The following is a 27,291-nucleotide window of genomic DNA, read 5'->3' on the forward strand; positions in this document are numbered from 1 at the left end:
ACAATTTAAGAGAAATCATTATTCAAACAAACAAGAAAAAATTCACAGACTCCAGCTAAAGAACTACCCCAGAGGGGAGCACCTAGCCTGCAGGGAACTGCTCTAGAAGACCCCTGGATGGAGAATTCATTGAAGTGTAGCAAAAGATTATTTCAACTTCCACGGGCAAATTGTTATTTAGAAAATGGATACATTGGTGCAAGAGAAAATCAAACAGGAATGAAAAACAAAATTGTAAGTGATTGTACCCTTCTTTGAAATTTGAAAGTTGTTAATGATGTTTGAAAGGCCCCCTGCTCAAAAGGTATGCGTGTGAGCTTTTCCCTGGTAGGAGCCACCCTGCACTAGTTTTCATCATCCTTTGCCTATGTTTATAACATGGATTTAGTGTTGTCTTTACCTCTGGAGTGATTTTAATTCTTTTTTTGTAATTTCACCTAAGTCTTTCCACATTTGAATTTTTCCATATTTGTTATTTTAATTTCTTTGTCTGACCCTATTGCAAGAGGTGTATGAAATTCCAAACAGTATAAAAAAGCAACTGTGTCCTCATTTCTTTGTGCTTGTCCCCCTCCCCTCTCCCCATTTCCTTGGAAAAATAGCTAACTAGCCAAGATACTGAGGAAAGTTGTATAATGATTTCATGCGCTGTTCCATACCTATATTCCCTACACTCCACAGAGGAGGAAATACTTTTTCAGATCTCTTCTTTTGGGACCAAACTTGGCAACATAATTTACCTGTGTCAGATTGTTTTGTCATCCTGTTACTGTTGTTGGGATCATTGTTTATACTTCTCTTGTCTTTTTACTTCACTTTCCACAACATTCATATGATTCTTTCTTAACTGATGGTTTGTTTTCAGTTCTATACTATTAAAAAAAATACTACAACTAGGACAAGAAAGGAAGTAACGGACTGGGAAAAAAATTTTTGTACCAAATATTATAAACGATGAGGCCAAAAAACCTTTCCCCAATACATAGTTTGAATCAAAACACAGTTGTTATTTGAAGGAATGCCCTAAATCATTAATGATGAAATGAAAATCAGAACCACCCTGAGGTTTTATATCATAACCAGCAAATGGACAAAGGTCCTGATGAAAGATGGGAATAATCTGTGGTGAAAGAGCTGTGGAAAGATGGGGCACACTGATGGAGCAGTACGATGGTCTAATCCTTCTGGATAGCAACTTGAACATTATGCTAAAAAAGGGACTAAAATGTCCATACCTTTTGATTGAAAGATTATTATGCTAGGCACCTACCCCCAGAAGTTCAGTGATAAAAGACAGGCTCCATATACTCCAAAGCAGTAGCCTGCTACAGTGCAGAGTTGAATGACATGGGTCACACAGCTTTTAAGGGGTTGTAGGAAATACTTGAATCCAGATTTTCCTGAATTTGAGTTTCATCCTCTTTTGGTTCTCTTCAATTATTTTGAACCTCTCACATTCTGTATTACTATCGTTTCATCTGATACAAACTTTCTGACCTTTTCATAACATAACTTGTTTAGTCTTTCCCCTCTTATTAGATATAGAGTTTGTTTCCCATTTTTATGGTTGGTCCAGCTTTTAGGCCAATGCCTGGCATTCTCGTCAGGGAGTGATAGGATAAACTTTTTGGCAAGGGGACGGACCTATCAGGAGCATCTGCTGACCAGCTGCTACTAATGGGCAAGGGAACCCCATTCAGCTTAGGAATAGCAGCTGACCCTTCTTCCAGCCTTACCCCCATAGTCCTCATTGTGAAGAACAGGGCCCACCAGCACCAACTGCCAGCCAACTGCCACCAAGAGGCAGGGAGGCCAGGAGCAACCAGGGAGCATCCTGTCTGTGCATGTGCTCAGCAGTCACAGTCACTGAAGACCATAGTATTTGCCACTGTCACATGAGTCAGTGTAAGAAACACATATGATTTTATCAGTTGAAATAATGCAAAAGATGCATTTCCATCTGCTTTACTGCTGTACCTTAACCTTAATCTTCCGACCTGAAGCAAAAATGTGAATGTGAGTTCCTTGAAAGCAGCCATGGTCTTCAGTGTGTATACACTAAGCTGGTCCCACGTTGGAGGCAATGTCCTGTTTTCCTCTTTGTATCCTCAGCAGTATAGTGCCTTGCACACAGAAAGTGCTGTTCAAATGCTTTTTCATTCTTTCTTGAACAAATAGTTCAATTATTAATTCAATGACTAAGAATTATTTTTGTATATTTCTTTTCCTATTGTTAACTTTGGGGAATAGACCTAGCTGTGGGACAAGTGGGTCAAGAGTTAGCAAACAGGTAGATGATATAGAGTGTGTGTGTGTGTGTGGGGGGGGGGGCTCAGGAAGACCCGGGATAAAATCTTGTCTCAGACACTGACTCAGGCAAATCACTTAATCTGCCTTGGTTTGCTCATCTGTAAAATAAGAATAATGGTAGCACCTACCTCTCCTTGTTGTAGTGACTAAGATAACTTGTAGAAATGCTTTTAATTTGTCAGAGCTAAATGCTAGCTGTTAATTATTATTAGCCCAAAATACTTTCTAATACAAAAATCTAAATTTCTCTGCAGATAACTTGGACATAAGTTGATAACTTCATCAACAATGTAATATTGTACTCTCTCTCTTTTAAAACTCCAGCTATGCCAATAATTTTGTTTGGATTTTCTCGTCTGTCAGTCTGGGTATCAAGTAGAGACTCAAGGTTCCTATAACTTTAAAATAAAAAAAATCCATTTCCTAATTGTTAGACATTTGGCCCACATTTTTTAATGGTGGGCCATTTTTCATATCCTTTGAAGAATGACATGGTCTGATAAATTTATATATAGTCTTATATATTTTACTTAGATAACAGACTTTTAAAAAAAAACAAGGGTTGGATATAATGATTTTTACCTATTTCTGGATGCATTATATTTTATTGTATAAGATATTTTTATGTACTCAAATTATTTTATTCTATTATATAGATTTCAAATATTCTGTGTTGATTTTTTTGTCCTTGGCTCTTTTCAGTGGTTCTGGGGCAGTATTCAGATGGATGCCAGAGCTGGAGAATCTATGTATTTATATGAAAAGGTATAAAAATTATTTCTTCTTTCATTTGGAGAGAACATGCAGTAAGTGGCATAAGTATAGCACTTCTTAATTCTTAGAGTTTTTTTATAATTCTAACTTCAAGGATAAGTATTCTGTGATATATGAACCTATATGCAAAAAATGTCTTAGCATTCACAGAAAATAAATTTAAATTAGACACAATATTGTATTTTTCCTTCAGGCATAAATGAAAACATGCTCATCAATAAATTCATAATTGTAAAATCTAAATGAAGAACCTTCCTATGATTAAGTTCCTGTTTCTAACATAAAATTGAAAAACACTTTGAAATATTACTCAGAAGGTTACTGTTAGACAATTACAATGCTTTTTTTACTGTTGAAATTTATAATGCTCCCAAGGTGTTCAGGATTTGAAAATTGTACAAATTGGGCTATTTTTCTCAGTCTGGTTAATGTATGCATATGCATATATATTTTTTTCATGCCTTAATTGTTAATACAGAACATTTATGTTTAATTTTAGGCTAATACTCCTGAACTCAAAAAATCAGTGTCACTCCTTTCTTTGAGTACACCAAACAGCAATCGTAAGAGACGTCGTTTAAAAGAGACGCTTGCTCAGCTGGCAAGAGAAACTGATATATCACCATTCCCCCCTCGTAAACGCCCATCAGCTGAGCATTCCCTTTCAATAGGATCACTATTGGATATCTCCAATACACCAGAGTCCAGTAGTAATTATGGAGGTAAAATACATTTTCATAAATTCAATTTAATCATTTATAATCTTGTTAGTTTATGGGTCAGTCTATCTACATATTACTGTTGTAGTCATTTTAAAAAAACCTTTCTTTGATTATCTTATAATTAAGATATTGCAAAATATGTGATTAATTAGCAAAATAGAAAATGGACTGTGGTTATGCAATGTAATCAAAGAAGGACATTTTGATGAATTGTTCTTTGAAGAGGTAGAACTTAAGCTGGAATTCCAAGGATGGATTGGATTTAAGATGGGGGAAAGTATAAAACATGTATCAGGAGAATTAGTAGCTTTATTTGGAAGAATTGTGAGGTTTTAAGAGAAGTAGGAAATGAAAGACTGGAAAGATTAGTTGAAGCCATGTTCCAGAAGGCCTTGAAAACCAGACAAGACTTCATTTACTTTATCTTTCTGCAAGTTAGGTCTTTCTGCAAGTGAAGTGAGATAATTAAAGAGGATAAAGTAGACATTCAGGAGATTAATGCTAATTGTAAGAAGAGCAAGTAGTAGTATTGGAAAGGAAGTAATGGATGTTAGATCTTAATGAGAAGGAAGAGAAGAAGGTACTAAAAGACTGTTGAAAGGAGTGAAAAAGAAAGCATCAATGATTTCTAGCCCTTGAACCATGATACTCTACATACAGATGTGAATGGAAAAGTTGGGTGATAGAGGTTGGTTCTGGGAAGAAGAAATGTTTGGTTCCGAAAGCAGGAAATAATTAGTGATGATAGCAGAATGTTTAAATGGACATAGTACTCAGTCTGAAAAATGGACTGGCAGGTATAACTGACTAAAATGAGATTTGGGAATCATTCTCTTGAAGATCTTGGATGAAACCAAAAGAGTCAACATGATATCTAGGGAGAGATAATGAGAAGGTAGAATTATGAAATTTCAAGAAACATCCCTGAAGGGAAAGAATAGCCCACAAAAGGACATGGGAGGAACCATTAGTGATTTAGATGGAGTCATAGTTAAATAGGGAAAGACTAAAAGGTTTCTTTATCTGTAACTTTGCTTTGTTAAATAAGGAAACTTATTTTCAGATTATTTAAGAAAGTGATTGTCAGTGAAAAATGTAAACAAGTTAGCCTCCCAGTTTTGAGGAGATCATTAAGGGTAGTAGTTATATATGAAAGGAAAAGGAGAAATAAAGGAAGACAATCAACAAAACTTTAGATAATTCTTTTTCCAAAATAGACTCCTAGAAAAAAGTATATACTAAATCAGTGAGGCAGTTAGAATTTTTAATCTGAAAACCAGATGTTGTTGCTACCATCTCTATACTATCCTTCCTCAAGAAAAAAAAGGAAAAAGAACAGTAGCTTGCATAATTTTCTTTCTCTAAGTGAGTGACATACTTGTAAATACATTCCAGAAAACTGAGAGAATGAGAAACCCACATGGTCTTACCTAACCATGTCTATTAAAGGTTGTGGTATAATAAAAGTAAGTAAAGTGGCTGAATCTAAGAGGGGCCAGGAAAAGAGGAAATAATGGTCTCCATTCTGGCTTTTACTTCTATTAGACATCAGATGTCTAATAATCATATATCCCCCCCCCCCCCAGCTGTTTATTCTCCCAAAGCTTGGGTTTTGGTTCTTTGTAAAGGTTGTTAAACTGTGTTGTCATATTAAGTTCATTGTAACAGAGGACCTAGCTGCTTTTGGGTAGACTTTTTATTTGTGTCTTGGTTTCCTATTGATTTCCCTACAGCTTCTTTTGCAAACCTTTCCCTCATTCATCAAGGTTAACAATTTTACTTCTAATTCCTTTACTCTTATTACATATAACCCTTTAGAAACATCAGAGCACAATTCAAATGTACGTTGTTGAAGATATTAGATAACTTTTCCCTCCCATTTTCTAAAAACAGAGGCTATTTGCTGTCACCATTTACATCTTGTCTCTCCCTTCCATTTGTGTAATATCTTTATTTTCTTTATTAAATACTTGAAGAGCCTATAATTCTATTGATTCTTTCTACCCCTGTTGGCTATAATATCACTATACCTTTGAGAATTGTGGCAGAGAAGTCTGTCAGCTTTTATGTTGGTGAGAAATGTCTCTAAACTAACTAGGCCAAATCCTAGACACCCATACTCATACTTTTCAGTATTGCCAGATTTATAGGATCTGCCTAACTAAGATTGTGGTCCATTGGAGTATCCTTAGAGAACCCAGAAGCATCAAAATAGAACCAGTGTACTTTCCTGCTGCCACCAAATACTTCTGTCTTCATTGTTTCATTTTTTTTTCTTTTGATGGAAGAGCAATTCTTGTTTCCTAGGCTAATCCTGTTCCTGGGCTCTCTTGATGGTATTTCTACTCTTCAACTTTGGTGAGCTCCTCATCAGAGTGTACATGTTCTGTGTACAAAGCACTGTCATTTTTATCTTGCTTGTATTTCCCAAAATAAGTAGTGTGAATAATACATTTGGTAAATAATGACTTTACATTGTTGATTCCTCATTTACGCTTGAAAGGAAAACAATTTTTCTTTACCCCCTTTCAGGGAAAATATTTGTGATTTTCTTTTTCTTTTTCTCTGAAGACACGAGTTGTTTGTCAACTTTCGTAAAGTGTCAAATTTGTTTTTGTTGGAAGAATTACTTTGGCTTTGACTGATAAACTGAATTTTCATGCATTTAAAATAGTTCGAATATCAAGAAATAAGCTATATTGTTATATCTTTGAGAATACTTATAAGTTGAGTGATTAAAAAATATCCCCCCCCCCATTTTATAAAACCAAACCAAACAAGCATTTCCATATAAGAAAAAGAAGATTGCAAACAAATTAAATCACAAATATCCTATATATTTAGCTCACTTTTGTTCATATCTACATAACAAATCACAGGTGACCCAGTCCCTCTCCACCTTATCCGAATCACAGAAGATATAGTCAGGGAGATCAACACATACGTGTAATTTAAGTCTTTATTGGCTCACCTTTCTGTTCACTTTCTGGAGGTAGCATTCATAATTCCAGCTTTAATTCTGGGGCTGCATATAATCTCCTGGTTCTACTCAGTTCACTGTTCATTATCTCATGTAGTTCTTTACAAGTTTTTAAAAATCAGTCTGCTTATCATTTCTTATGGCAGTGTAGCATTCCATCACAATTATATGCCATAATTTGTTTAGTCATTTCCCAATTGATAGGCATCCCCATAGTTTCCAGTTCTTTGTCACCGCAAAGAGAGCTGCTATGAACATTTTGGAACATATTGGTTCTTTTCCTCTTTCCCATATCTCGTTGGGAAACAGACCTAGCAATAGTATTGGACGCACACAATTTCATTACACTCTTAGTATGTGTATTAATTCAGTGTATTAATGTCTTCATTTTCATACATTCCCTCCAACATTTGTCATTTTAGCCAGTCTGGTGGGTGTGAGGTGATAATCCCAGAGTTGTTTTGCTTTGCATTTTTTTCATCAATAGTGATTTAGGACATTTTTTCACATACCAATATATGGCTTTGATATCTTCATCTGAAAGTTGTCTGTTTTTATCTTTTGTCCATTTATCAATTGGGGAATGGCTCTTAAATTTTTGTGATATTAAAAAAAAATTGTTATGCTCAGAGTTTTAACTTCTAATTAGATAAATTCAACACTTACCCAGGATATGTTTCTCTACCAATTTCTAATAGGTGTTTTGGCAGAAATATTCAAAAGAAAATTGGAATATTTTGAGCTATTCTTTGGGATTCTAATGACCCTAAGCAAATCCTATAGGGAGAAGGATGGCTAACTCTAGCACTTCTTTTGTATTTTAATAGAGTAATAATCATATCACCACTGAATTCCTAATAACTTTTGGGTCTTTTTAAAAGGGATTTATGAAATTTTTTGGTATTAGAAAAGTCTTCATACTCATTATTTGGGAAATACCATCTTATACTTTGTTCTGCTGATTATCTTCTGTACCTTTATCTGTTCCTTTCAATTAGCACCTTCCCATCTGTCTTGTGAGGTAGCACATAGGACTTCTGCATTTAGTGCCAGTGATGTGATATTGGGCAAATCTTTTTGGAACCTCATTTTCCTGATCTTTAAAAGGAGGCCATTTACTACCTGTAGCAGTCATGGTGATCAATGAAATAAAGTGTTTGAAATGCTGCTGTATAGTGTTCTCCTGATTCTACTGAGTTCACTGTTCATTATCACTGCTACACACAAACACATACACCTTCAATAAAATATAATTCTTGCTGTTGCTAACACTGCTACCCTTTCTTTTCCCAATCCTGGTGCTTGAATCTGCCTTTTGCCCTGGTAGAAAACCCCTCATCCTCTGCTTCCATTCCCCACTTTTTCTGGTATTAAACTCCCATATGCAGTCTGTTGACCTTCAGGCCTCTTATGTACATCCCCTTCTCTTCACTCACAGAGCTGCCACCTTAGTGCAGACCCTCCTCACCTCACCCCTTTGATCTCTTTCTGATTGGTTTTTTCCTGTCTCTAGTCTGTTCTCCACTTAACTCATCTTAGTGCCACTAGATTTACCTTCTTAAGGTAGAATTCTGATTTTTAAGGGAGGATTGAGATGAAATACTAATTTTTGACTGGCCAGAAATCTTGAGGAAATGAGGAATTCCTGGAGAATCAAGTCTACAGATTTAACTTGGCTTCTTTTCCAACCTTATCTACCATTATTCTTGAGTAGAAATCTCACTACAGCAAAAAAAAAATCAAAAAACAAAACAAAAAAAACTCCAAATTAGTTCTCTCCCTCCCTTTCTCTCTGTCTCTGTCTCTCTCTCTCTGATACCCCCCCCATCCCCCCACTCCCCTCTCTCTGTGTGTATACACTATACAACTTTTGAGATTTGCAAGAACTTTTCTCCTTGGTGAGGACAAGATGCCAGTGTGAGGAAATCTGCCCTCTGAGGTGAAGTGACTGAGCTGTGATTCTGAGGCTGGAAATTTTTCTTTTTTTCCTTTTTTTAAAACCCTTTTTGTCTTAGTCACAATTTAGAATGGCAGAGGCAAAGCAAACAAGGTTAAGTGAGTTGCCCAGGGTCACACAGCTAGTAAGTGTCTTAGGCCAGATTTGAACTCAGGACCTCTTGTTTTTTAGGCCTGGCTCCTATCTACTGAGCCACCTAGCTGCCTCCTAGAGGCATTTCCCCACAGCAGTACTTATGTAGGTAGCATAGGAGCATTTGCTTTTGGATACTGGAGATCTGAGTCTCAGATCTCCTAGAGTGAACTTGGCCAAATTGCCTCATCTTCAACTGAATGTAAAATGAGGACCATACTGCTTGCCTCCTATTTCAGATCCTGAGGACCTGGTCTTCCAGCTTTGGGCAATGCTGGGAATGGCTGCACCAGGTCTCAGATTTCCCATCTCTAAAAGGAGGTGTTTGAATTTGATTGCTGAGGCACGGGCAACCCACCTCTTTTGCTCTATTTTGTAAGTTATGTTGGAAAAGGGACCATGCCTAAACAATCCTCTGCATCCTACATAGGACCTTGGGGGGGGGGGGGGGCTTTTTTGGATATGTGGAATGAAGGATTCTTCCTTCCTCCCTTCTCTCTTCTTCTCTCTCTCTCTCTCTCTCTCTCTCTCTCTCCCTCTCCCCCCCAGTCTCATTAAATAATTCTTGAGGGTTTACTCTTCATTTCTTTTTTTTTAATTAAATTTAATTTAGTCAATTTAGAACATTATTTCTTGGTTACGAGAATCATATTCCCATGTGCAATTCCACTGGGTATTACATGTGTCCTTGATCAGAACCTATTTCCATGTTGTTGAAGTTTGCACTAGGATGTTCATTTAGAGTCTACATCGTACCCAACCATATCCCTTCGACCCATGTAATCAAGCAGATGTTTTTTTACTCCCACAATTTTTCTTCCGAATGTGAATAGTGTTCTTCCGGGTTGTTCAGGATCACTGCATTGCAACTAATGGAGAAGTCCATTACATTCGATTGTACCACAGTGTATTAGTCTCTGTGTACAATGTTCTCCTGGTTCTGTTCCTTTCGCTCTGCATTACTTCCTAGAGGTTGTTCCAGTTCCCATGGAATGTCTCCAGTTCATTATTCCTTTGAGCACAATAGTATTCCATCACCAACATATACCACAATTTGTTCAGCCATTCCCCAATGGAAGGACATCCCCTCATGTTCCAATTTTTGGCCACCACAAAGAGCGTAGCTATGAATATTTTTGTACAAGTCTTTTTCCTTATTATCTCTTTGGGGTACAGACCCAGCAGTGCTATGGCTGGATCAAAGGGCAGACAGTCTTTTGTCGCCCTTTGGGCATAGTTCCAAATTGCCCTCCAGAATGGTTGGATCAATTCACAACTCCACCAGCAATGAATTAATGTCCCTACTTTGCCACATCCCCTCCAGCATTCATTACTTTTCTTTGCTGTCATGTTAGTCAATCTGCTAGGTGTGAGGTGATACTTCAGAGTTGTTTTGATTTGCATCTCTCTGATTATAAGAGATTTAGAACACTTTTTCATGTACTCAATAGTTTTGATTTTTTTTCATTTCTTTTTTTTTAAACCCTTACCTTCCATCTTGGAATCAATACTGTGTATTGGTTCCAAGGCAGAAGAGTGGTAAGGGCTAGCAATGGGGGTCAAGTGACTTGCCCAGGGTCACACAGCTGGGAAGTGTCTGAGGCCAGATTTGAACCTAGGACCTCCCCTCTCTAGGCTTGGCTCTCAATCCACTGAACTACTCAGCTGCCCCCTATAGTTTTGATTTCTTTAACTGAAAATTGTCTATTCATGTCCCTTGCCCATTTATCAATTGGAGAATGGCTTGATTTTTTTTTTGTACAATTGATTTAGCTCCTTATAAATTTGAGTAATTAGATCTTTGTCAGAGGTTTTTGTTATGAAGATTGTTTCCCTTCTAATTTTGGTTGCATTGGTTTTGTTTGTACAAAACCTTTTAAATTTGATGTTATCAAAATTATTTGTTTTACATTTTATTATTTTTTTTCTAACTCTTGCTTGATTTTAAAATCTTTCCTTTCCCAAAGATCTGACATATATACTATTCTGTGTTCACCTAATTTACTTGTAGTTTCCTTCTTTATGTTCAAGTCATTCGCCCATTCTGAGTTTATCTTGGTGGTGTAGGGTGTGAGATGTTGATCCCAACCTAATCTCTCCTATACTGTCTTCCAATTTTCCCAGCTGTTTTTATCAAATAGTGGATTTTTGTCCCCAAAGCTGGGATCTTTGGGCTCATCATAGACTGTCTTGCTGAGGTCACTTACCCCAAGTCTATTCCACTGATCCTCCTTTCTGTCTCTTAGCCAGTACCATATTGTTTTGATGACCGCTGCTTTATAGTATAGTTTGAGATCTGGTACTGCAAGACCACCCTCCTTTGCATTTTTTTCATTATTTCCCGGGATATCCTTGATGTTTTGTTCTTCCAAATGAACTTTGTTATGGTTTTTTCTAATTCAGTAAAAAAGTTTTTTGGTAGTTAATAAGTTTGGGTAGAATGGTCATTTTTATTATGTTAGCTTGTCCTACCCATGAGCAGTTAATGTTTTTCCAATTGTTTAGATCTAGTTTTAATTGTGTTGAAAGTGTTTTGTAGTTGTGTTCATATAGTTCCTGTTTGTCTTGGCAGATAGATTCCCAAGTATTTTATATGGTCTAGGGTGATTTTAAATGGAATTTCTTTTTCTAATTCTTGCTGTTGAGATGTGTTGGAGATATATAGAAAAGCTGATGACTTATGTGGGTTTATTTTGTATCCTGCAACTTTGCTAAAGTTGTTGATTATTTCCACTAGCTTTTTAGTTGATTCTCTAGTATTTTTTAAGTAGGCCATCATATCATCTGCAAAGAATGATAGTTTGGTCTTCTTATTGCCTATTTTAATACCTTCAATTTCTTTTTCTTCTCTAATTGCTACTGCTGGTGTTTCTAGTACAATGTTAAATAATAGAGGTGATAATGGGCATCCTTATTTCACTCCTGATCTTATTGGGAAGGGCTTCTAGTTTATCCCCATTGCAGATGAAGTTTGCTGATGGTTTTAGATAAATAATGTTTTATTATCTTTACAAAAGACCCTTCTATTCCTATACTTTCTATTGTTTTCAATAGGAATGAGTGTTCTATTTTGTCAAAGGCTTTTTCTGCATCTGTTGAGATAATCATGTGATTTTTGTTGGTTTGCTTGTTGATATGGTCAATTATGTGGACAGTTTTCCTAATATTGAACCATCCTTGCATTCCTAGTATGAATCCTTCCTGGTCATAGTGAATAACCCTCGTGATGACTTGATGGAGTCTTTTTGCTAGTATTCTTTTTAAGGTTTTTGCATCTATGTTCATTAAGGAGATTGGCCTATAGTTTTCTTTCTCTGTTTTTGACCTGCCTGGCTTTGGAATCAGTACTATATTTGTGTCATAAAAGGAATTTGGTAGAACTCCTTCTTTGCTTATTCTGTCAAATAGTTTTTATAATATTGGGATTAGTTCTTTGAATGTTTGATAGAATTCATTTGTGAATCCATCAGGTCCTGGTGATTTTTCCTTAGGGAGTTCTTTGATGGCTTGTTCAATTTCTTTTTCTGAAATGGGATTATTTAAGAATTCATTCTACTTCTTCTGTTAATCTAGGCAATTTATATTTTTGTAAATATTTATCCATATCACCTAGATTAGCATATTTTTGCCATATAATTGGGCAAAATAGTTTTTAATGATTGCCTTAATTTCCTCTTCATTGGAGATGAGGTCTCCCTTTTCATCTATGATACTGTTAATTTGGTTTTCTTCTTTACTTTTTTTTTATTAGATTGACCAGTTCTTTGTCTATTTTGTCTGTTTTTTCAAAATACCAGCTTCTAGTCTTATTTATTAGTTCAATAGTTCTTTCACTTTTGATTTTATTAATTTCTCCCTTAATTTTTAGTATCTTTAATTTCGTTTTCATCTGGGGATTTTTGATTTGTTCACTTTCAAGTTTTTTGATTTGCATGTCCAATTTATTGACCTCTGCCCTCCCTAATTTCTTAATATATGAACTCAAGGATATAAATTTCCCTCTGAGTACTGCTTTGGCTGGATCCCATAGAGTTTGAAAGGATGTCTCATCATTGTCATTTTCTTCAATGAAATCATTAATTGTTTCTATGATTTATTCTCTAATTAACTGATTTTTGAGAATCATATTATTTAATTTTCAATTAATTTTTGATTTTGCTCTCCATGTACCCTTACTGATTATTATTTTTGTTGCATTATGATCTGAAAAGTTTGCATTTATTATTTCTGCTTTTCTGCATTTGTTTGCCATGTTTTTATGCTCTAGTACATGGTCAATCTTTGTGGGGTTTACTCTTTTCAAAGCGTTTTGATTAGGTTTCCAGCAAGACTTGTTAGTAATAAATATATACAGTAAATAGGTTTATTTTACAGGAAATACTTGTAAAAATCTTTGTTTATGGAAAAAAATTAGCAAGTTTTTCCTTAAAAAAAAAACAAAAAAACTTTGCTTCCAAAAGAATTTGAATTGACTGTTAAAAGGTAAAAATTTTTATAAAGTTATGATTAGCAGTTGGATCCCATAGAGGGTAGTTTTAAAAATAAAGAATTTATCTTTAAAAGTCTTGCTGCCTATTATTTCAGTCAAAGAATAGTGATTGAGGAAAAACTTGCCAAATGTGCTGATACATGGATTTTAAAGAAACTTTAAGATCATGAAATTTCCAAATTTCTAAAAAGATACTTTTGACCCAGAAACCAGTTTGTATTGGGACTCGGTGGTGAGGAAATAGTGCTAGATTAACACTAAAGCAACTGATTTCTAAGGCATGGCCCTCTTTGTGGTTTTCTTTTTTTAATGTTACTTAACCTTTTTCTTCATTTTCCTACTAAAATGGGAATTTTTATTACCTCATGAGGTGATGAGAATCAAACAAAAAAATGACAATTTCGGATTTTAAAGCACTATTCACACCTAAGGTAATGATTTTGCTATGTTTGTAAGACTAACTTGTTTTGAAACTAATGTTAATTGTGTTCATTTGCTTTATTGAAATATTTTGTATTTAGAAATTTTTAAAATTCTCTTCTCTTTAGAAACACCAAAATCTTGTACTAAACCTTCCAAAAATTCCACTCCTGTTCCTCCAAAGCAGTCAGCAAGGTGGCAGGTGGCAAAAGAACTATATCAGACTGAAAGTAATTATGTAGATATCTTGGCAACAATTATTCAGGTAAGTCCAAATTTGCGGGATTGGTTTGTTTTGAGTGTTCCTAATACAAAATTCAGAAAAAATGTGAAGAAGGAACCTTATAAATATGACACTTGTGTGGGATAAAAACTTATTCCTCATTCAGAAATGAGCACCAGTACCCACAACACTAAAATGCGTAGGGCCAGACTTTGAACTAGTGACTACAACCTTCTTCTGAAAGCAGTCAGCACAGTGGTAGACTTGAAAGATTATGCTCATGGTTGGAAAGGACTTCTGTTCTTGTGGTGCATTTAATGAGACTCTTCTCCGATTGAGGAGGCCTCTGGGAGGGCAGAGGAACGACTTCTCTTTTTAGAAGTTTCCTTGGTTTTCTGGGGTGGCGGGAGAAGCATGATTGGGTTCTCAGGTATACTATTCTCCGTTTTGGACATCTTTTCCAACTCACTGTTTCTATTAGAGCTTCCTAAATATGGAGACTGAAGAGCTTTTGTAGCAGCCTTCAGGTCTTGCTCATCAGGCAGCTGAAGAAGCATCTGGTGACTCAGCCATAAACATCACTGCTCTCTAGTGTGTGTAAAATGAATATTTATGCCATTTGGAGACAACGAAATTGGTTAAACCCAGGGGCCATAGAGATACTTTGCTATACAGGATTTTCTTGTTTCCTGTTCTACCTATTGGAATATTTATATTTATAGGCAAAATGATTTATGATGTATATATTCTGTTAGACCATGATAAAAAGCTAGAAGAGAATTAGTTAAATTTTACTATGCTGTGTGGTACTGCTTATAGATTAGAAGACTTGAATTCAAATCCTGCCTCAATAATTCACTAGTTCTGTGACTCTGGGCAATCACAAAACCCTCAGTGTAAATTACCTATTTGCAGGAGATTTTTCACTATAACAGTAGATTTAAACTATATTGAATGAGTTGTAATTTTTGCTTCACATTGAAGTTTAGAATTTCTATCTTTATGAGTCTTCAGTTGTAGTTCTACTATAGATGTCCTAAAGGTCCGGTTGAGTAGCTAGACTATTGCATGAACCAGTAGTTACATTTGTTATAATTAGTCTATCATCAGAGAAGTACGCTATGGTTGTTAATTAATTTTGAACTCAAAAACTTTCCTTTAATATTTTGAGTGAGTTTGCTGTAAACAGCTAGCTGTCAGAAGGGCAAAAAGATGTTCAAAACCAGGCAAATATAAATATTAAATATTTTAGAAGTAAATTTCCAGAAGTTATTTATATTTTTCTTGATAATGTTTTGCTTTACATAATCTTTTTTTCTCCAGTATTTTCTTCCCAACCAAAAAGCCATCCCTTAAAACACAAAATTTAAAAAGTCAGAGAAAAAACAATTCAGCAAAACTAGGTTGTTCAGCCATTTTTTGTTGTATATGACTTTATAAGCCTATTTGGGGATTTCTTGGCAAAGATACTAGTGATTTCCTGTGTCTTCCAGCTCACTTTATGAATGATGAAACTGGGGCAAACAGGATTAAGTGACTTGCACAGAGTCATCTAGCTAGTAGTAAGTGATGTCAGATTTGAACTCGGGAAGAAAAGTCTTTCTGACCCCAGGCTTGATGACATTATCCATTGCACCACTTAGCTCTCCTAGTCAGCAAAAACCTAACCATTGCAGGAAACACACTTTTGAAGTGATTCTAAATTTACCCTTTCTCTTTTTGGGGATGTGCTTTTTTCTTTGGATAAGTTTGCATACTCAGCTAACAACTTGAATGTATGATTATATGATACCTTTTTAATGCTGGAATTGTGATTAACTCTCAATTTGATATACTATCAGGCTAAAATATGTTTTCTGATAAAGACTGTACGTATATTTGAAAATATCATAAAGGGGAAAAAATTCTTGAATTTTCATTTTGCAGAGGTTAGGGTGGCATGTTATCTTTTATTTTCTTACCCCTACTTGGCATACATATAAATATGCTATTTTTCTTAAGCTCTTAAATCTATAATTTCTTCCTTTCTTCCTCTCCTTAGTTATTTCAAATTCCATTGGAAGAGGAAGGACAGCGTGGAGGACCCATCCTTGCTCCAGAAGAGATTAAGGCCATCTTTGGTAGCATTCCTGATATCTTCGATGTACATACCAAAATAAAAGTAAGCTTCTATAGAACAGATAGTATATTTAGTCTTTTATTTTAAGGTCTTTAGGAGGATTATAATTGTGTATACACTTGGAAATATTTCCTTTTGGTGCTTTAGTTTGAGTAGCGACATTTTATTCCTAAAATTCTCTTGCTTCCTTTCTTTTCCTTTTGATGAAATTTTAGTGTTTCCTGGAACCACACTCCTGCTGTGTGCTTGTGCTACTGTTTTGTTTCTCCTTCCTTTACCTTTGTTGTTGCTGTTTTTTTGTACATTTGTTTTGCTGATTTATTCAATGACTTGCACTAGAAATATTGCCAGATTTGAATTGGGCGTTTTCCTGACTCTAGGCCCAGCACTCTATCCTCTGAGCCACCTAGATGCCCTTCTATTTTCTAATTTCTCTTTAGGGAAACAAATATGTACACACTCCATTTTCCTTTCTTTTTCTTTCATGGCATTGTCTCTAATCAAATATTTATAACCTCCATAGACATCATTGTTATTTTCTTCTAAAGCTTTTTATTTAGGCTAGAATTCTTAATGTTATTTAGACTCATTTCTTCTTAGTTCTTCCTTTAGTGAAGATTTAAAAGTTCACCAGCATTTTCCCTCAAAGGAACGTTCCTTAAAATCACAAGACTCATGGGAACAGCTAGATGATTCAATGGATTGGGAGCCAGGCCTAGAGATTGGAGGCTCTGGGTTCAAATATGACCTCAGATGTTTCCTAGCTGTGTGACTCTGGGCAAGTCACTTAACCACTATTGCCTCACCCTTATAGTTCTTTTATGCCTTGGAATCCTTACATAGTATTTTGATTCTGAAGAGGAAGGTAAGGGTTTAAAAAACAAAACAAAACTATAATGTAATATAACTGGGAAAACAGTATGAAGTATAGAATATTTTCTAAAGAAATATAATTGCTTCATGAAATCAGTGTACATTTAAAACGATAATGTAAATTATGTAAATAATATAAATTAATAAGTAAAAATGAAGTTAATGGAAATGACATGGACGGTGAGCCTTGATAATATAATTTCTAGTTCTTAAATATGAGTTCAATCTATAGAACTTGAAGGCATATTGAAGGAATCTTTAATTTCTTGATCCCCAAGCTTAAGTTTGGGCCTGCAAGAAAGGGAAGAACCTACCCTGGCAATTTGTCAAAGTTTAATAAAAAGAACACTGGATTAGAAGGCAGGAGCCGTGGTCTCTTATTTCACTTTAATTCCTTAATAGCTGTGTGATCTTGGGAAGGCCATTTAGCCTGTAGTCTTCTGTTCTCCATCTATATGATTCTTTAATGTTCCCTCTAGTTTTGACATTTGGTAATTCCTCTTCCATATTTTATTCCCACTGTGGTTGCATCCTCCGCTAGTGCCTAGAGTAGTACTTGGCATGTAATAGCACTTAATAAATACTTATTGCTTGTTAATATTTTTAATATTATAATCCTGTAAAATGTATAAGGATATAGGTAGTTCTATTTTATTTCCACTGGGTATCACATGTGTTCTTGATTCGAACCCATTTCCGTGTTGTGAGTATTTGCATTAGGGTGTTCATTTAGAGTCTCTCCTCAGACATGTCCCTTCCACCCCTATAGTCAAGTAGTTGCTTTTCCTTGTTTTTTTTAACCCCACAGTTTGTCCTCTGCTTGTGCATAGTGTTTTTTCTCCTAGATTCCTGCAGATTGTTCAGGGACATTGCATTGACACTAATGGAGAAGTCCATTATATTCGATTATACCACAGTGTATCAGTCTCTGTGTACAGTGTCTCCTGGTTCTGCTCCTCTTGCTCTGCATCACTTCCTGGAGGTTGTTCCAGTCTCCATGGAACTCCTCCACTTTATTATTCCTTTTAGCACAATAGTATTCCATCACCAACATATACCACAGTTTGTTCAGCCATTCCCCAATTGATGGGCATCCCCTCGTTTTCCAATTTTTGGTCACTACAAAGAGCGCAGCTCTGAATATTCTTGTACAAGTCTTTTTCCTTATTATCTCTTTGGGGTACAGACCCAGCAGTGCTATGGCTGTAGGAGGGGATAAATGTTAAGGAAGTGAAGTGTGTGCGCATCACTCTTCAGGAGTTTGACAAAAAAAGAGAATAGTAATTTCTTTTTATTGAATTGGTCTGAATGTAGGTCACCCCTTCAAATTACTGAATCTGATTTGGAAGGGACCTCAGAGGTCAGAATGTCCTCAACCATGGAGTCCTTCAGTCATGCCTTGGAGACTTGTAGTGAACAAGAACCTATCTACCTTCCCATGAAGCACGTTCCATTTGAGGATGATGGCTCTAAGGCTTAGCAAGTTTTTCTTTAAATCCAGCTGAATTCCCTGTCCTTTGGCATGTCTCACTGCTCACTGCTGGTTTTTCTCCTTGGGACTAAGAACAAGCTTCAGCTTTTTTCCATTGAACACTTTTCCAAACAATCACAATCCTCAAGTTGGAATGAGTGACTCAGACAACCTACACCTGAACAACTGGCTCTCTTAGACTGACCTGAAAAGTGGTCTTCAAAATTTTACTGGAAAACTCATCACTCACTGAGGCAGCCCTTTCCATTTTTGGCTGCTTCTGATTGTTAGGAAACTGTTCCTTAGGTTAAAGCTGAATTTGTTTCACTGTTACTGTTATTATGGAAAACAAGAATCTGGTGTAGAGAAAGAGAAATCCCTTCCAAACTGATGGATTATACCGTCTTTATTCCCTATAGTCATGTGGTATAGTGGATAGAGAGCCATCCTTGATCAACAAGACTTGGGTCAAATCATGCCTTTGACCCATACTTGCTGTATGACTTTGGACGAGTCACCGAACTTTTCAGTGAGCCAAGGAATTGGATAAGAGCAGGAACAGCAGAATAGTTACTGATTTCTATTTTTAGAGGAGTTTCTCATCACTACTTTGCTATATGCCATAATCAGACTAGACCAAATACCAAAACAAACGTTATCGTTTTGTATAAGATGCTATTAGGTTAATGGCTTCTTGTTTCTTTTTTCTTGATATTTTATCACTATGAGTTCAAACTTCTTTAGAATATAGGCCATTTTCTTTTATAACTGTTACCTTCTGTCTTAGAATGGATATTAAAGTATCTATGATTCCAAGGCAGAAGAATGGGAAAGGCCAGCTAGGAAGTGTCTGAATCCATAGTTGAACCCAGCACCCTCCCATCTCTAAGCCTGACTTTCTGCCTTAGTACTTCATTGTTAAAATCATGTTTATCAGACAGGCAATTTAAATTTAGTCCCTTATGATATTTTTGTGCTGATACTTTTTTTACTCTTAATATTTTTGAAGTACATTGCCCAGTTTTTAAAAAAAACAGGGTTATCAAAGATGATTACTATATTTTTCCTGTTCTAGACTTCAGAGACTTCGGTTATCTTGGGAGAGTTTTAAAAATGGTACTTAGTAAATGTAGTGAGTTTATCCATGTTTTACATCTTATCTAGGTTTGCATCTTTGATTAGCTCCCTAATATTTTGAGTACTTGCTGTTTGTCTTACTTGCAACAAAGGGGAGATAGCCACTAGAGCTTCTGTTGTTTTGCAAGGTGTGGTTGTTCACTTGCTTGCAGGACTGTGTCCCATCTCGAACTGTAGAAGATGCCTCAGGTGACAGACATACAGTTGTTGCAGTATTAGCTGGTTGGGTGCCCTGGGCAGTTTTCTGGAATCTGTAGCAAGGGTGTTTTTGGTGGTATTTAGGAAAATGACCAGAATACTGGACACCCTCTGCTCTCCCCTTTTCTTCTACCTCAGTCTTTTATGTTCAAGGGAAGGTGATGTTTTAGCTTGTATAGGATTCAAGGACTTTTTATCCTCATTGTTCCAGTCCTCTGTAGGACAATGATAGAACATTTTTGCCACCCTGATATCTATGAAATATGTGTAGTAACAAGGGAGTTTATTGACTGATTTTTATAAAAAGCCTTACCTTCTCTCTTAGCACCACTACTAAGTATTAATTCTAAAGTAGAAGAGTGGTAAAGGGATAAGCAATTGGGGTCAAGTGACTTACCCAGAGTCCTACAGCTAGAAAGTGTCCAAGGCCAGGTCCTCCCAATTCTAGGCCTAGTGCTCCTATCCACTGTACTACCCTCGCTACTCCTTATTTGCTTTTAATCTCTTGCTTTCTTTTATGGTATATTAAGCTTTTTTCTTGATTCAAACAGTCTTTCACAAAAGCTTTTATTTCACATGAAGGAACTTTGCTAATGAAGTTATTTAGCAGGCATTTTTAAAGCTGCAACGAGGTGCTGGCCTCTATGCTGTGTGTTGGGGATACAAAGATGGAAATGAATCATTTCATCCTTCAGTATCAGGGGAGATAACATGTATATACAGAAGTGTTTTAAGAAAATACATGGTAAATTGGGGGAGTGAGTATTATCAACTCTAGAAATCAAGAAAAACTGTATGGGAGGCATCACTGGAACAGAATTTTGAAGGAAATAGATTCAAGGAAGCAAAGGTGAGATAACATGGAGGACCACCATGCAAAGGAAAGAGATTGGGGTGAGAAGCAGCCAGAAGGCCAATTTGACAGAAAATGAGACTGCAGAAAGGAGATTAACCTATACTGAGGTTGGAAAGGCATGCTGGGCTAGGCTTGTAAAAAGCCTTAAAAACTGAACAAAGAGCCTGGAGGCAACAGAAATTTATTGAAGTAGGAATCAGAGAGAATCAAAACATTGTTAGACCTGAACAGGACAAAAACCTTCATGGATGTGTTTCATGTTTGGACAATAGAAATCTTAGTCTCTCAGTCACCATTCTTTGTTAAATATCTAATTTGTGCCAGGAATAATTCATTGTATTTTCTAAAGGAACTGAAGTATCAATATTTTGTATTTAAAAATGTCTACTTCTGGAAGTGGCAGTCCTTTTCTACATTTTAAACTTTTTTCTAAATATCTAAGCTGTATTCTCAGCTTTTAAGTTTATATTGGAAAATATCTGACAGATTGAATCATTTTTTCCCCTCTCTAACTTGGCTGTGATACTTCAGATATCCAATGGTCTTAGGCTGTACATAAATGAAAGATGTCTCAATTTTTTTTTAGAGACAATTTTGAGTTGTTTCAAAATCTCAATTCCTAATGTTTTAGTAATTTGATATTCTTCTTTTAATTAACTTCTGTACTAGAAGTAACTTCTTCTTAGTCTTATAGCATGAAAGCCTTTGAATTTACTTGCTATAATAATACTCTACTTTGAATTTTGTCCAAGGATGAGGAAACAGTGTGATATGGTAGAAACATTGCATTTGGAGTGAGAGAACCAAGGCTTTGAACCCAGCTCTATGGGAGGGACCATGGGAAGTTTGTTCTACCTCTTTGGGCCTCAGTTTATGTCTCCATAAAATGAGATGGACTAGCTGACCACTCCTTCTACTTCTGGGTCCAATAATCCTAAATGTCTTTGTGCTAACTTTTACCATGTCATCTTGGTTAGGTTATGTATTGCATATTGTTTTTGTGGAGAGGATTACAGATTTATGTCCATTGTCCATGAACTAGGTTAGTTATGGAGTTTTACTAACAATTTTTAAAAAATTACTTTAATTCACGTATATCCACACTTTTTCTCTCCCACCTCTCCTAACTGCCCATATCAAAAAATGCATGTCTTCCTCTTCTTTCTATAATTCATCACCTTTCTGTCATGAGGTGAGCATCATCATCCATTCTTTGGCTTATTATTGAGGTGATCAGAGTTCTTAAATGTTTCAAAATTGTTTTTACAATATTGTTCTTATGGTAAAAGTAATTCTCCTGATTTCTGTTTATCTCATTCTGTTTTTATTCAAATGGATGTTCATTTGACAACCCATCCCTCCACCTTTTCCTTAGACTTTTTACCTTCGCTCTCTGAAAATGTAAGATAATCCCCCCCACTCCCCCATTTCTTTACCTTTCCTTTCCTAGTATATCCTTTTTTTTCCCTTCCAGGTCTTCTCTTTTCAAAGTCATCAAAACATAAAGAACTGCTCACTTGTTATATATCTCTTTGTGTTTTTCTTTATTCTCATGTTTGTATATCAGTGTTTCTACTCAATTCCTACCTTTTCATCAGGAATGTTGGAAATCCTCTTTTTAAAGATCTATTTTTTCCTCCTGAGTATTATACTCAATTTTGTTGGATGTTATTTTTACTTATAAATCTTTATCTTTTTATTTTTTGGAACATCCTATTCTTGTTCTCTCTCTGTTCCTTTATAGTAGTAGCTACTAAATCTTGTGTGATCCTGACTGATTCCTTTGTACTTGAATTTTTTTCTGGTTGCTTCAGTACTTTTTTTCTTATATTTAGAAAACTCTGGATTTAGTTGTGTTGTGAGTTTTCATTTTGAAGTTTCTTTATGAGATGACTTGAGGATTCTTTATATTTTCACTTTACCTTCTGGTTTCTAAGAGAACTAGGCAATTCTTATGATTTCATGAAATTATTTCCAGACTTGGGTTTTATTTTTTATTTTTTTTTAAATCATTTTCAGATAGTGCTATGATTCTTAATTTATCTTTCTGGTGTTTTCCAGGCCAGTTAGTTTTGATATGAGAGAAATGACATTTCCTTCCATTTTTCTTTTTCTTTTTTTTTTTACTTTAAAATTTCTTGTTGACTCACTGAGATATTAATTCTCTTCTGTTTTGTCCATTCTAATTTTTACAAAATTTTACCTTGGTAAAGTTTTATACCTGTTGTGCAATGCTGGCAATTCTTTTTATAAAGCTCTCCCTTATAATACATTTAAAAAATTCTGACATCATTTCCCCCCTTTTTTAAAACTCTTATTAACAGCTTCTTAGACAGAAGTGCAGTTAAATGACTCGCCCAGGGCCACACAGTTAGGAAGTATCTGAGGACAGTTTTAAACCCAGGTTCTTCTGACTCCAGGCCTAGGGCTCTATTCACTGTGCAGTCTGGCCATCCCACTTTAAGGAATTATAATTAATCTTGTGGGCAAGTTGTTTTTCACTGAGGCTTTGCTTTTAGGTGTTAAGGAATTTGTTCTGAGTTTGTGTCTTGGATGTTCCTAACCTCATCATAGCTCATGAGCTTTTTTTGATTAGTCATTTTTTTAGTGATTTGCTTTGAGTAATTTGGCATTCATCATTGCTGGTCTACTGGAAATTCTGATCCAGTACTGAGTCTGTGGTCAGATCTGGGAATCTTTGTAATAGGCTTAGCTTAGAGGGGTGCTTCTTCTGGTCTTTGCCCTTTTTGGAAGATCTCTCCCTCCTTTCCTGGGTTTGGGCCTGAAGCTGAGTGATCTTCTATGACTGATCCTTAAATGTTGGCCCAGCTTTAAGAGTTATGATCACATCTTGAGTCACAGCATATTACTGACCCACTCAGTGCTCTGGGTACTGAATCCAGGAAAATTGCCCCTTGCTCTGGTCACTTTGCCGATTGAGTTTGTGATATCCATCTGGAAAGATGAATGACTAGTTTTCCTTTGCTTTTTTCTTTCACTTCTTGTTCCAAACTTCCTTTTAGAGTCTTAAGTTGTGGGGAGAATGAGAGCCTGTAGCTTCTTCCTCTACCATCTTGGCTATATCCTGTCACAGTAATTTGGGCCATCCTGCACAACCATATAACAGATTTGATCTGTATCCATGGAAGGAATCCCCCTGTGAATGAAGTTGTAAAAATTGGAAATACTGAAGTGTAAAATACTTTCTAGCATAGAAACATTTTCTCTCTAGTGCTCATTAGCTATTCAGTGACCTGAGAGTTATTGAAAAATATTAGTATGGGGCTAACACATCATAAGAGAAATTCTCTTGTTTCTGTAGTGGGACAGAAGCCAATTAAAAATAACTAGAAAAAAGGTTTAGTAAGAAAAGATATTTAAGTATTGAGTTCGGAAGATTTTTGTTTTTTTGTTTTATAAAGATATTTTGTTTTACTAATTACATGTAATAATCTTCACATAAGTTTTTCTGAAGTTATAAGATCCACAGTGTCTCCCCATCTCCCTTCTCTACCTCTTCTGAGAGATGGTAAGCAATTTAATCTGGTTTATACATTTATTATCATGCAAACCATATTTCCATTGTTCATTGTTGTAAGAGAATACTCATATAAAATCAAATCCCAAAATAAGAAACCAAATAAACTGAAGTGAAAAATAAGTATGTTTTGATCTGTGTTCTGACTCTAAGAGTTCTTTCTTTGGAGGTGGATAGCATTCTCTGTCTTAAGTCCTTCAGAATTGTTCCAGATCATTGTATTGCTATATATCACATCTGATGATTCCACAATATTCCTGTTGCTGTGTACAATGTTCTCCTGGTTCTGTTTATTTTGCTCTGCATTAGTTCATGGAGGTCTTTCCAGTTCTTTCTGAAATCATCCTGTTCATCATTTCTTACAGCACAACATATTCCATCACCATCACATACCATAACTTTTTCAGCCATTCCCCAATTGATGTACACTGCCTCAATTTCCAATTCTTTGCCACTGCAAAAAGAGCTGCTATAAATATTTTTGAACAAGCAGGTCCTTTCTCCTTTTTTATGATTCCTTTAGTATACAGGTCTAGTTATGTAGTAGGATCAAAGGGTATGCAGTTTTATAGCCCTTTGAGCATAGTACCAAATTGCCCTCCAGAAATATTGAATCAGTTCACAATTCTACAAGCAATGTATAAGTGTCCTGATTTTGCCACATCCCCTCCAACATTTATCATTTTCCTTCATTTTTATCAGCCAATCTAATAGGTGTGAGGTGGAGGGAGAGAGGGAGAGAGATGGGGAGAGAGAGAGAGAGAGAAAGAGGGAGAGGGAGAGAAAAGCAGTGTGGTATAGTGGAAATAGCACTCCCTGTCTGTGTGACTTTGGGCGGGCCATGGGAATAACTTGGGTCTCAGTTTCTTTATCTCCAGAACTGAGGGGGGCTGGACTAAATCACAAGGGTTCTTAACCTGGGGTCTGTAAATTAGTCTTTTAAATTATTGACAACTATGTTACAATATCATTTGTTTCTTTTATAATCCTATATATTTTATGAATTTAAAAAACATTCAGAATATCTTGAAAAGATGAGCTCTAGGTCCTTTCAGATCTAGATCATTGAATCTGTCAAATGTATATGTAGAGGCAAGTTAAATTAGATTGTTTGCTTTAATCTTATGCTCCAATTTATATTTCAGGAGGATCTTGAAGATCTCATTATCAATTGGGATGAAAGCAAAAGTATTGGTGACATCTTTCTGAAATATGTGAGTCTTTACTAAAATCTTGTTTGACACTGTATGATCATACATTGCACATAGTGAATTTTCCATATTAGAGAAGCCTCCCAAAGCATTGGAAATTATTTATATGCCACTTGAGGAAAATGTTTTTGTTTTTGTTTTTGTTTTTTTTAATTAAAATTAAAATTTTTTTTTCTATCTTAGTAACGACTTTACGACAGAAGAAAGGCAAGGGCAGCCAGGTGGTTCAACAGATTGAGAGCCAGGCTTAGAGACAGGAGGTCCTAGATTCTAGTCTAATTCCTAGCTGTGTGACCCTGGGCAAGTCACTTATCCCCTCATTGCCTGGCTTGTACCACTTTTCTGCCTTGGAACCAATACACAGTATTGATTCTAAAATGGAAGGTAAGATTAAAAAAATAAAAAGACAAGAGATTTGAACCAGGTCTTCCTGACTTCAGGCCTGGGACTCTCTCCACTCCTATGTTATACTGGATGTTCCTAAAGTCTTAGTGCGTTTGTAACCTATTAAAGCTCATAGCTTTACAGCCTTAAATAGCTTACAGCTGCACCAAGACTTTTTGGGATACCTTGTATGAATAAAAAAGGCCATCATTATGAACATCAATAATTGTACTTCACTGAAGCACAGCCATTCAGTGTCATTGAAATGTATAAATATCCTCAGTCTGAACACTTTCTAAGTGCTTTCTTTATTTTTTTAAAATTTATTTATTTTTTAAACCCTTACCTCCCGTCTTGGAGTCAACACTGTGTATTGGCTCCAAGGCAGAAGAGGGGTAAGGCTAGGCAATGAGGGTTAAGTGACTTGCCCAGGGTCACGCAGCTGGGTAAGTGCTTTCTTTAAAAAAGTTCGTTACCTACTTTTTACAGGTTTTCTTTCTCACTATGTTCTAAATCACTGATAATAAGAGAAATGTGGATCAAGATAACCCTTGGGGTTTCATTCACATCAGCCATTTTTGGCAAAGATCTCATATATAGCAAAATATTTATTCAATTGTGTATCTTCCTGCAACTTTTTCAACCTTTCAGAAATTCTGTATTGGCATCACAAAACCTATGCCCTTGTTCAGTCAAAGTCTTAGCGCCTTAGTATATAGCTAAAGGGAAAGATGCATTTTCATGTGTTTTCATTGTGTCTCCAACTGTCACATTGCAAACCCTCTTGAAAAGTGAACAAATACATAAATCTCAAATGTTAAGTTAGATAATATGAAGATGTTACTAATTAATTTAGGAATCTATTTCTTAAGTTGGAACTTTTTTGATTAATTGAAATTGATAAGTAATTTAATAGGGTATAGAGAAAAAATTAAAACATTCATTATTTTGGGTTTTCTCTTCCTCAGTCAAAAGATTTGGTGAAAATTTATCCCCCTTTTGTAAACTTCTTTGAAATGAGTAAGGAAACAATTGTTAAGTGTGAAAAACAGAAACCAAGATTTCATGCTTTCTTAAAGGTAAGTGATATTTTGAAAAATTTTTATCTCATGAATATACTGCATATTATTTTGAACAAGTTTCTTAAAAAACATTTCTAATAAGAATGAAGCATAGCTCTAATAAGAATTCTCTCTATCTGCACATATTTTTAATAGCTTACAGTGGTGATGGGTAGGGGAAAGAGGAGGAGCTGAGGTGTAGACAGACCTGGTATAGGAGACAGAGTGCTGGCCAAGGGCAGCTTTAGACACATTCCAGTAGCGTGACCAGAAGGGATTGGTGCAGGCCAGGTACTGGTCTATATATTTTCCGTGCAGGAAGCTCATTCTTCCAAGGAAATTAAAGGTCTAGAAGCTGAGCCAGCACAAGTGAGTCATTTGTAAAGTCAATGAAGATACCTGTCTCCTTGTGGCAGGTGGAGCTGGCTCCTCTGTG

The 27,291-nt window shown here is 35.8% G+C and overlaps 1 protein-coding gene across 5 annotated transcripts in view; it reads left to right on the top strand.

Moving 5' to 3' along the window:
• The window catches only part of ECT2 (epithelial cell transforming 2), a 69,258-nt gene that overhangs the window by 22,768 nt on the left and 19,199 nt on the right, over nt 1–27,291 (top strand). For all 5 annotated transcript variants that reach the window (XM_007501943.2, XM_001362181.4, XM_007501944.3 and 2 more), the window contains 6 exons: nt 3,013–3,075; nt 3,584–3,806; nt 13,913–14,049; nt 16,049–16,168; nt 25,345–25,413; nt 26,763–26,873. In XM_007501943.2, coding sequence (XP_007502005.1) covers nt 3,013–3,075; nt 3,584–3,806; nt 13,913–14,049; nt 16,049–16,168; nt 25,345–25,413; nt 26,763–26,873 — 723 coding nt within the window. The remainder of the gene's footprint in view (nt 1–3,012; nt 3,076–3,583; nt 3,807–13,912; nt 14,050–16,048; nt 16,169–25,344; nt 25,414–26,762; nt 26,874–27,291) is intronic.

Source organism: Monodelphis domestica, chromosome 8 (genome assembly GCF_027887165.1).
Source record: "Monodelphis domestica isolate mMonDom1 chromosome 8, mMonDom1.pri, whole genome shotgun sequence".
NCBI lineage: Eukaryota > Metazoa > Chordata > Mammalia > Didelphimorphia > Didelphidae > Monodelphis > Monodelphis domestica.